We start from the raw sequence: 11971 nt of genomic DNA, 5'->3' as shown, positions 1-11971 counted from the left end.
CATGTAGAGTTGTAATTTGGTTAGCGAATTTCAAGACCCCCCACACATGTGCCCACTTAGGTGGGACTCGAACCCTCCACGTCACACCAAGTAATTGATTTCTCACCACTGGCCCCTCCCCCGTGTATCTCCACTAGTAACCAACTTATTTTGGCATCTCCAGTGTGTAACCGGCCTAAGTGGGGCACACCCGGGCTCCTAGCAATCTTATGACGACAAAATTGACGGAGAGAAGTCTATGCCACCTTGGCATTAAGTTTCCCATTTCCCACAAGACAAAATTGACGGGCATTAAGTTTCCCATTTCCCACAAAACTAGAGTGTGCTATTCAGCGTTCTTTCAGCCATGGTTTCCAACAGAAATCTCAAAGTTCCTGCCACAAAATTGCTCTACAAAGTCAAGTCCTCCAGTGCTAGCGATGGATCCTTTGTTTACTCCATCTTCTCTTGTGCTGATGACGTCGAGCACCATCGCCATCGCAGAAATCCTTTCGATCCCAAATACGTTCAAGCCGTTCTTTCGAGTTTCGAAACGGTAAGGCTTTCTTCTCCAATTTTTTGCCGAATGCATGTTGCACACATTGTTAAGCCTTGCAGTGAATCCACAAATCAAGTATCTGCTGGTCTAAGCTCACGCGCAACACGAGATTGGCTCGAGGTGCAGTAAAGATTTCGTTCCGGCATGCTTGGAGTCGATTCGAAATACTTCCAAGCAGTTCTTTTGAGTTTTGCGTTCTCGAGCTGCCAGTGCATGTCGGGAAAACTTTTTGTACCGCAGCTTTTGACAATGTTGTTGCTCGAATTCAGAAAGGTAGTAGTGCGATCGTTTGCGATCGAAAATTTGGTCAGGCATACTTGAGTCGTAAGTAGTGTGCTTCGGAGCGCGTTCGTGCGGTGCACTGATATATTTTCTTGTCTTCGGTTTGAGACGAGGAGAAATTAGCCTTTCTTTCGCAGGCATTACTAATAATTCCTGTTCAGTATTGTAAGTGATTGTAATTGCAATTCAATCGTCAATGACTCTTTCTCATTTTTGAACCGTTGGCCACCGACGGCACTAGTATAGGAGATCTTCACCGGAACTGAGTTTGGCGTGCCTAATATTAGTTCACGTCCAAAATCTATTCTGAAGTTTGATGTTTGGTTCTCCCTCTTCTTAATTGCCGCGCACCGGTTATGACGATCGTTTTATTCACGATTTCAAACAAAGACTGTTATAAGCGACTTCACGCTGTACTAAAATCGAGTAATAAAGAAGTTATTGAGTGTACACGTGGCGGCGGGATACGTTTATCCCATATGCTTTTGGTTGGAATCCTATTGAGAAGGGCAACCCGATAATTGGCCTGCCCTCAATGGGGAGGCCTTAGTAATAGTTTGGCCTCCAAAGAAAAAAATAGGTATTTAGTTCTTTTTAGTGCTGCCTGGTACACTTTTCTGTAAAAAGTGTCCCACACCATTTTTCGCCACGTGGCCCCTTCTATTTTGGTTCTTTCTCTCTCACACACTCACTCACTCACACACACTTTCTTTTTTTAAGAACTCTCTCTCTCTCTCTCACACACACACACACACACACATACTTTTTTTTTTTTTGGGTGAAATCTTTGATTGATTATATTATATGAGTAGCAACCTCAAAATAAGGTGCTACAATTACATCAACTGAAAATTTCAGTATATGCCAAAAAGACCTCATGATCAATGCAACGGGTCTGCAAGCAATCAAAGAAAGATTGCTACAGAGAACGCCTAAAAAAGCCAAATACAGAGAAAATAGAAGCACCAAAGACTTTACAATTCCTATATGTCCATAAAGTCCATAGTGCCCAGTAGCGAACCCAAACGAAGAAAAGATGAAACTCTGGTCTAAATGGATGAAACCCAAATAGCCAGAAGAACTTCCCAAACGGAACAGATGGGAATCTCGCTCGCAAGTGCTGTCGAAGCAGATCAAAAAACTCACAAGAGCACGAATAATGCCAAAATAAGTGAGGCACAGTCTCCGAAGAAGCATAACATCTGTGGCAAAGTACAAGAGCAATGTGTCGATGAGCTAATAGCTATCCAAATGGAAACACTCCCAAAAGAACTCGCCTATTGCCGAAGCGGTACTTTATAGGCCCAAAGTTGCTGTAATCTTTTCCTCGAGCACTTGACTGGGCGATGCATTCGCCAAACAGAATCACCTCTCTCTGAAACCCAAGGTTGAGGCAAAAGGATTTTATACAATGCAGGTACAGTAATCTGAGATAGCCTCAAAGGAGGAGAAGAGGACCTTGGAGAAGTCAAAGTCCAATCTTCCAGCCACGGTCCTGGAGTTCCAAAGGAGGAATTGGAACAAAAGGCGAAAGCATAGAAGTAATTTGTCGCCACAAAGGACGATAATGAGATCCCAATCCATATGTAGTGGTTGCTAGAGAAAAGGGGAGCACAGTACCAGCATCATCTATAACATCAGCAACCGAGGTGATGCCTTTAAACGAGACAAAGTAGGAACGTCGAGGTTCCTGTAAAGCCAAGGGAGACTGAAAGACTTTCGACCAGTGAATGCTTTCAACTCTCAAAGAATTCCCAAGCAAAGATTGCCGTCCATTCCATTCCTGATGAGAAAGAACATGCTTCCAGTCAAGAAGCAAGCGGGAGACAAAAGGGCATCCATGCAAAGTGCCATCAGTGCAGCCAAAAAAGAAAACCCAGTGATCGAGTTGCCAGGTTCGTCTTCAAAGGCCAGGTTGCGAGTTTCCAATACTCAAAGGCCAGGTTCGAGTTACCACTCCTCCTGCAAAGGCCAGGTTGCGAGTTTCCAATACTCAAGCTTTTTTCGAAGCTTAGCCAAAACCCAATCAATTTGTTGTCGGCGAGCACACACACTTTTTTTTTGGTGAAATGTTATATTTATGTGTGGGAAACCCCAAAAAAGAGGTAAAAACCCACCAATAAGTACAAAGGAAAAATTTACAAGTAAAGCCTCAAAGCAAAAGTCGTGAGACAACCAAGTAAAAAGTTACATATCAAGCTGGAGGAGGATCAAACACAACATCCTCCAGCTTCAGATCATTGCTTTGTAAAAACTGATGCAGTGTAGAAACCACACCATCAATAAAAACAAGCTGAAGATGAGACTGGAGCAAAAGCCACCGAGGGCTGCAACACAGATACGGAAGGAGGCTGCGTAGATGACCGTACAGGCTGTACGATCGGGCGTACAACAAGCACGAAAGGCTGTACGGGGATGTGCAGGGAGCACGGGAGCTGTACGGGGAGCTGTACGGGGGGCTGTACAGGGGGGAGCAGGGTGCACGGAACTTGTACGGAAGGTCGTACAGCTGACGGTAGCTGTACGGAAGGCAAGGTAGGCAGCATGGACGTCGAGGGTGACTGTACGGATGGAAACGGGGAGGAAGACGAGGCTGGCAGGGCAGAGGAGGAGGTCTCCATCTCTCTCTCACCTCACACACCACACACACTAACATCACACACACACACACACACACACGTCAGCGAGCATACACACACACTTTTTTTTTTTGTAAAACCAAGATACTTATATTATAAAACATTCATTTACATCCAGGCCGTGCTCAAAATAGAGCTACAGCCCTATCCATCAGAAACAGTAAAAGAAAAGTTGAATACAAGAAACATCCAAATCTTCCTCATTAAGGCACACACACACACACACACACACACACACACACACAGAGTTTGCAAATCATTCGAACTTTCCTATACACGAGCTTCCATCACAGGTGTTGCAAATTAATCATTCATTCACCTTGACAAGTGTTTTCTTTTGACAGAACCAATTGAAGGCAGTGCTCACGAGTACTTGTACTCACTTGTTATGTTCATTTTTTTTGGCATCCATTGATTGGAGGAGCATGTGAGAATCCCATGAAGTTCTTCACCTTTTTCTCTCTCTCTCTCTTCTTCATCCCTTCAATCCTCCACTTTTTCCTCCCCCCCTTTCTGTGAAGATAGTGGGAGAGAAGGAAGGAGTCTCACTTGCGGCTTTCTCACATACACAATGGGGAAATACACACAAAGGTGGAGGCTGAAAACAGTTTTTCTCTTCTTAGTTGTGAAAGCCAAAAGAACTCTAGTACAAAGAAATAGAAGAACCCTATATGTGGGTCTCAAACCAAACTTAGCTAACTAAGGTGGCATACTAACTGAGCCATGAACTAGAGTACATAAGGATATCCAGCTATTATTCATGGGCGGTGTACCAACCGCATCTGCAGCTAACAAGTCGGTGACATCTGCAGCTAACAAGTCGGTGACATAAATGCACAACGGTCACCCTGGTATATCACGAGTGGAGCTCGATATCTCAACACTCCCCCTCGAGCTCAATCCCAATTCCTGCACACCAAGCAAGTCTTTGAACTTGCGCAACTTCTCTGCGCCCAATGCCTTCGTGAATATGTCACTATCTGATCCTCTGTGCTGACATAAACTAGATCAATAAGACCTAGTAAAACCTTCTCCCGCACATAGTGATAATGCACCTCAATGTGCTTTGTTCTAGCATGATAGACTGGGTTATTTGCCAAGTGTACTGCTCATGTTGTCACAATAAATGACAAAATAGTCCATACTGCAATGTGGACTTCACATACCTGAGTATGCATCTAGCCGCATCCAAATGCGGTTTCCTTGGAGCCTGCATAAACTGACTTACCAATCCAACAGCATAGCTCAAATCTGGCCTGGTAATAGTCATATAAATCAAACTTCCTACTATGCGTCTGTACATAGTAGGGTCTTCCAGAAGCTCACCTGCATCTGCGCTCAGCTTCACATTCTGCTTCAAAGGAACTGAAATAGGCTTACAGCCTGTCATCCCATATTTGGACAGCATGTCCAATCCATACTGAGAAGGCATTCTTTACATCTATTTGATGTAAAGACCATCCCTTTGATGCAGCCATAGCAATGACTGCTCTTACGGTTGCCATCCTTGCAACCGGACTGAATGTTTCTTCATAATCAATGCCATATGTCTGTGCATACCCCTTGACAACTAATCTTGCCTTGTATCTATTCACAGAACCATCTGCATTGTGCTTCACCTTATAAACCCACTTACAGCCAATTGCATTCTTGTCTTTAGGCAAAGGCACCACTTCCCATATAGCATTTGCTTCCAAGGCATCCATTTCTTCATCCATGGCTTTCTCCCATTTTTCTTTTCTCATGTTTTGCTCAAAAGAAGTGGGTCCTGGTTCTTGTATCACTTTGACCATATAGGCATAGTGAATGGCTGTAAATCCATCATATTTCAGCCTATTCACAGGATACCTAGCTCTGGTAGACCTGCGCAAAATAGGCTCACTTCCAAGTGCTCTCAAAACATCCCTGGTCTTCCTTACTCCAGGTGTAACAACAGAAGGAATACCCAACTCATCATCAATGCTCTGTTCTGAGCCATTGGATTCACCATCCACATAAGAGTGACCTGCATTCACATCAAACATGGGCTGATCTACCTTCTCTTTTTTTTTTTCATGATACCTGCATACCACTATCTGCATTGCTTTGAGGAGATTCTCCTGATCTTAATCTGCCTGTCCATGGCGAAGTATGTGAACCACTACTAGAGGACACTACAGGTCCACTAATATTTTGTGATTGCTGCTGTGAATTCTGTGCAAACTTTTCTTTTTCATAAAATACACCCAAACTTTTCTGCTGTAATCATCAATAAAAGTGATAAAATAATGACAGCCTCCAATAGATGCAGCTTTAGTAGTCCACACATCAGAGTGGATTAATTCCAATGGCTTCTTACTCTCTTGAACATGTCTAGGAAATGGTTTCCTTGTCTGTTTTCCAAATTGACAGGCTTCACATACCTTATGCATTTTTGCAACCTTCAATTTAGGCAATCCTGCAACAATATTTTGGGCCTGCATTGATTTAAGTCGCTGTACATTAACATGACCAATGCGTTTATGCCAGATATCAATATTTGCAACTACCTCGGTCCCATGTGCAAACATTGCTGCACTCAATTCAGGCATGTCCGCATCCAACGTAAACATTCTGCCCTTCTTCTTTTCTTTTGCTATCAAGCGACCGCAATTTTTCATATCCTCAACAAAGCATCCATGAAAATCTGAGCTGCAAGCCCTGCTCAACCATTTGACCAATAGAAACCAGGTTCTTGGTGATATTCGGGACATGAAATACATCAGACAGGTATTTCTTTTTCCCATCCTGCATAGACAAAGGAATTTTACCAATTTGCACAATAGGATGTGCAGTATCATCACTAGTCTCCACAAATCGTGGTCTTTTCATTTTCCTTGCATCCTGCATCCATTCTGCATGACCTGTCATGTGGTTTGACGCACCTGAGTCAACATACCACACATCATTGCTTTCTTCTGCACTTGTCACAGAATTAGTCATGTGCTGCACCGTAAACAGATGCTCATTTCTGTCATCACCTTGTCTACTAGAAGATGCACAATTCCGTTGCTCCAATTTTCCATTCATGATGTCATTCTGCTTTTTATAGCAGTCTTTAGCCATATGACCCATTTTACCACAGTAGTAGCATTCAACATTGCTGTTTGCATTTTGGCCTCTCTACCATCCACCACGACCTCTTTGGCTCCCCCTGCCTCTAGAGTTACCACGTCCTCCTCCATAGGACTGGTTTTCTCGAGTTTGATGCATATTCTGATTTCTACCACGGCCTCCAGATTGGCTTGCTCTACCTCTGCCTCTGCCTCTGCCTCTACCTCTTCCAGCATTTGAGTAGAAGACAGTTTCTTTTGAAGTTTCTCCTGAAGAAGATGCACCACCATTTCTCTGCTCTTCAGAAATTAGAAGAGTAAATAACTCCTCAAAATCAGAAAATTTTTCACGGACGGCAATGGATGTCCGGAACTGTGCATAATCCTTTCCTAGACCATTCAAGGTCACAGAAACTAAATCATCATATCTTCCACTGGCGACCCAATGGAAGCAAGTGCATCTGCAATTTTCTTCACCTTCATGTGGTAGTCATTGATGCTCATATTTTCTCTTTGCACATTGTGCAACTCCTGCTTGAGCTGCATTTTCCTGGCTTGCGTATTTGTGCTGTGTACATTTTTGCCAAAGTATCCCATGCCTCCTTTGGCATACTTGCATCCTGAATATGCACAATCATAGAATCTGAAATATTGATAGACAGCCAGTACATAACTTTTCTGGCTCTCTCATGCCATCCTTTAAATGCCTGCATTTCCTGTTGGTTGGGAACATTAGGAAGAACTGGTTCTTCTTCATTTCCTGTAATGAACTCCCAATAGCCTTTTCCCATAAGGAAATTCGTCATTCTAAACTTCCATGCTTGGAAGTTATTCTTGTCAAGCTTTTCAGTGACAATCTGTGAAAGAGAATCAGACGCCATTACAGAACACTGCAAAATATTCAGTCACTGCAAAAAACACAGCTTCTGTCTCACAAGGGCAAATCTGCAAAACTGACGAAAGTGGTATTTGACCACACAGTCACTTCCTAGTGACGATTTTGCATGAACAGGCAATAAGGATGATTCTGTAACTCCCAATATCTCTGCGCACAGGCATACGATGCAATTTCTGCGGCAACTTTTCACCGACCTGCAGAGCAGTGGTCGCACAACAAAAACAGGGCCTTTTTCTCAGTGCTTGCGGAGAACTTCAGCCTCCAAAACGGACCCCAAAACGGCCTCGAATCAGAAGAATAAAGTCACCAAGGCTTCGCTCTTTCCCGCAGCATGTATTGTCCTCTCGCCACACCACGAAGAGCGTCTCAATATGAGACAATGCACTCTTGCACTTTCCGGCTATGCTACCTGCAGAGATTTGCTCCCAAACTTGAAAAAAGGAAAGCAACACTGGTCCTCTTACCAGGACACCACGAACTTGGTTTGCTTTCTTGAGCTCCTTACCACGAACTAGGCTGTGATACCATGTGAAGATAGTGGGAGAGAAGGAAGGAGTCTCACTTGCGGCTTTCTCACATACACAATGGGGGAATACACGCAAAGGTGGAGGCTGAAAACAGTTTTTCTCTTCTTAGTTGTGAAAGCCAAAAGAACTCTAGTACGAAGAAATAGAAGAACCCTATATGTGGGTCTCAAACCAAACTCAGCTAACTAAGGTGGCATACTAACTGAGCCACGAACTAGAGTACATAAGGATAGCTGTCATCCAGCTATTATTCATGGGCGGTGTACCAACCGCATCTGCAGCTAACAAGTCGGTGACATAAATGCACAACGGTCACCCTAGCATATCACGAGTGGAGCTCGATATCTCAACACTTTCTCCCTCTCTCTCTTCGTCTTCTTCTCCTTCTCTCTCTTCCCCTCTCAGCTTCCAATTTATCCCCTTTTTTGCTCACCATCTAAGGGCAGGCCACATGAATGAATTCACCTTGTTTCATCTAAGTATCACACCTCCTACTTTGGAACTTATCCCTTCGAAGAGAGAATCTGCCTGACGCTCCTTTGAAGGGAAAAATGCCTCCAAATGGCTTTGAAGGCTTCAAATTTGAGGCGGCTATGTGCGAGGAGCTCTTTGTCTCTCTACTGTTTCTCACGGAATGGAAATAGGTAGACTTGCATCTTCCCGCTTCAGCATCCACGTTACAAGGGTCTTTCACGCTGTGGTGACTTGGCCACCCTTTCTTTAGTTACTCTTGGCAGCTTGTGATGGTTTGCTTGACTGCTTTGAGTTTCATATGCTTCTCAATTGCAATGTCTGGGAGATCATGACAAGAGCATTGTCAGTCATAAAGTGTGGTTGTTGCCGCTAGATATTGTACTGGTGAAGATAGGACTTAGCAACATGAGGCAGTTGCAAGTCCTTCTCCCAGAATCAGTGAGCCAAGGTGACACGATTTTCCTACTTACTACAGCAGATCACGGGAATAGCACCATCTAAATTCCACCCAGCCAATTCCTGTTGAAGCGTAAGAACACACAGAGAAGTCGAAATCCTAAATCAGAATCCATACGTGAAGCTCATCTTCTCTCTCTTACTTACCTCAACAGCCCCTTCTCCCTAAATGGATCTAGATGCCACATGTCATCATCATAGGGCCTTTCCTAATGCATCTTTTCACCCCTCTCTGGGATACCTTAATTTCCCTTGCCCCTAGGCACATTGCTTGCATTAGGCCCTTAGCCTTAGATCCACCTAGTCTCGTGCTATCAGCCCTCACCTAGGACCTTGACATTAATTCCCTCCCGATCATTTACATGAAGCGCAAACAAATATATTACAAACGTAGATCCTTAAGGGAAATGTCGACTGATTCTTCCGAGGTCATGCTACCTCGGCTAGAGCGTAACATTCCTTCCCTCTTCAGACATCAGCGTCCTCGATGATAAATTCTGGGAACACTCTTTGCAACTGATATACGGATTCCCAGGTAGCTTCTGATAGAGGCTGACCATGCCATGCAACCAACACCGTGGGTATCTTTCGATTTCGCACTTGCATTGTTTCTCGGTCCAGGATTCTTGTTGGTTTGCGCCTTGCATTATCCTCTATCTCCTGAAACAAAACCACACCTTCGATTAGTGAGTCACCAGTATGCAAAATTTTCTTTAAACGAGAAACATGAAACACTGAGTGCACCTTGCAACCTTGTGGCAATTCTAATTTATAGGCTACCTTGCCTATTCTCTTTAGAATTAACCACGGCCCACAGTATCGAGGTGATAACTTCGCACACTCTCATGAAGTTAACGACTTCGAGTGCGAAGAAGGAACTCTGAGAAAAACTTTTTCTCCTTCCTTAAATTCTCTTATAGACCGGTTTTCATCCGCATACACCTTGGCTCTATCCATAGCCTGGCGGATATTAGCTCTCGCAAGTGCTAGCATCTCCCGCATCTGAACCACAAAGTTCGCGGCACTAGGCACTCTCTGAGGTATTCCAACTGTAGTTGGATTTGCTGGTCTATAACCATAATTCAATTCAAACGGACTAAACTCCGTAGAGGAATGTTTTCTATCATTGTAGGCAAACTCTAACAATGGAAACCACTTGTCCCACGTATGTTGCCTCAATGACACATATGCCCTCAGCATATCCTCTAAAATCTGGTTGACTCTCTCCGTTTGACCATCCGTTTCAGGATGATCCCCACTACTCATTCCCAACTCAGTCCTTAGTGTCTCAAATACCGCTGTCCAAAAATGACCGGTAAATCTGACATCTCTGTCTGACACTATGGATCTAGGCAATCCATGCAGACGAAATATATGTCTAATAAACAAATCCGCCACTTGCGGGGCACTACCAAACTCCCTAGTTGGAATGAAGTGAGCCATCTTGGTTAGACGATCAACCACCACAAGGATAGAATCATACCCTCATTGTGTCGTAGGCAGACCCACAATAAAGTCCATGGAAATGCTCTCCCACATACCTAGTGGTACTTCCAAGGGCTGCAAAAGTCCGGGTGGCTTCACCCGTTCTGTCTTACTTACCTGACACGAGAAACACCGTGTCACATATTCATGAATATGCTTTTTCATCTTTGGCCAAAAGAAATCTCGCTTCACGAGATCATATGTCTTCTCGACTCCTGGATGTCCCGCACATGGGCTATCATGGCACTGTCGAATGACTCTCTGCCTAAGATCATTCTGATTAGGTACCACTACCTTGCCATTTCTTTTCAGCATACCATATCTTGCATAAGTTTGGCCTTTTCTGGATGCCAGGTCATCCTTTTCGTTTTCCCGGGGTTTTAACACATGAGCCTTAGGCCAAAGGCTTTGGACAAACTCGTCCACCTTTTGAGTTTCTTTAATCTCGGTCATTAGAGCACTCTCTAATACCGTGAAACTCATGTTATGCATAATGCGTGACAACGCATCAGCAACTTTATTGTCTTTTCTTCTTCGGTACTGAATCGTCAAACTAAACTCCTAAATGAGTTCTGCCCACCTAGCTTGGCGGCCTCTCAAGTCAGGTTGTTTACAAAAATGTTTCAGAGTATCATGATCAACATCCACATAAAACTCTGATCCATACAAATAATGTCGCCATGTTTTCAAAGCATGGACAACAGCATACAACTCTAATTCATGAGTTGGTCAATTCCCTTGAGAGAGAGAAAGCTTCTTGCTTTCAAAGGCTACTGGCCTTCCCTCTTGAAGGAGAACTGCTCCTACCACAATGCCACTTGCATTGGTTTCCAGGAACAACGGTTTCTGGGGATCAACTATTTTTAACACCGGTCCTGTGACCACAGCTTGTTTTATGGTGTTAAAACTTTCTTGTTGATTCTGTCCCCATATAAAAGGTACTTCATCTGAGGTCAGATTAGTCAATGGTGATACTATTTCGGAATATCCTTTGATATGCCTTCTATAAAATTGGACAAATCCCAAGAATGATCGCAAAAAAGCGGTCAGACTCTGAGGGATTGGCCAAGTTAGTATCGCAGCCACTTTCTTTGAATCCATTTCTACCCCCGCAGGAGTAATTATGAATCCTAAATATTCAAGCCTAACCATACACAGTATAGTTTTCTTTTTATTTACATAAAGACTGGCTTTCCTCAAAGTCCTGAATACTATTCTTAAGTGTTCACGATGCTCAGTAATACTTTTAGTGAGCACTAGAATATTGTCAATAAAATGGACTATAAACTTACCGATATACGGACGTAGTAAGTCGTTCATAAGCATGACGAATGTAGCTGGAGCATTGGTAAGTCCGAAGGGCATCAAAAACTCAGAATGACCAAACCTGCTTCTGAAAGCGGTTTTATGCACATCCTTGGCTCTAATCCGGATCTGATGGTAGCCACACTTAAGATCTATCTTGCTGAAAATCACGGCTCCATGTAATGCATCTAGCAAATCATCAATCCGAGCCATCGGATACCTGTGCTTATTATTCAATGCTCTGTAATCTATACAGAGGCGAAACGTATCATCCTTTTTCTTCTTTAATATCACTG

The 11971-nt window shown here is 43.6% G+C and overlaps 1 protein-coding gene across 1 annotated transcript in view; it reads left to right on the top strand.

Moving 5' to 3' along the window:
* Positions 1 to 346: 346 nt before the first annotated feature.
* LOC147903294 (uncharacterized) overlaps positions 347 to 11971 on the top strand; it is a 246534-nt gene continuing 234909 nt past the window's right edge. The window contains exon 1 of the mRNA XM_087371313.1: positions 347 to 535. Coding sequence (XP_087227439.1) covers positions 347 to 535 — 189 coding nt within the window. The remainder of the gene's footprint in view (positions 536 to 11971) is intronic.

This window comes from Dipteris shenzhenensis, chromosome 3 (assembly GCF_047967505.1).
Source record: "Dipteris shenzhenensis isolate YYH24624 ecotype China chromosome 3, Dip_SZ_1.0, whole genome shotgun sequence".
Classification (NCBI taxonomy): domain Eukaryota; kingdom Viridiplantae; phylum Streptophyta; class Polypodiopsida; order Gleicheniales; family Dipteridaceae; genus Dipteris; species Dipteris shenzhenensis.
The sequence above is the reverse complement of the archived record's forward strand: the minus strand, read 5'-3'. Positions and strand labels throughout refer to the sequence as shown.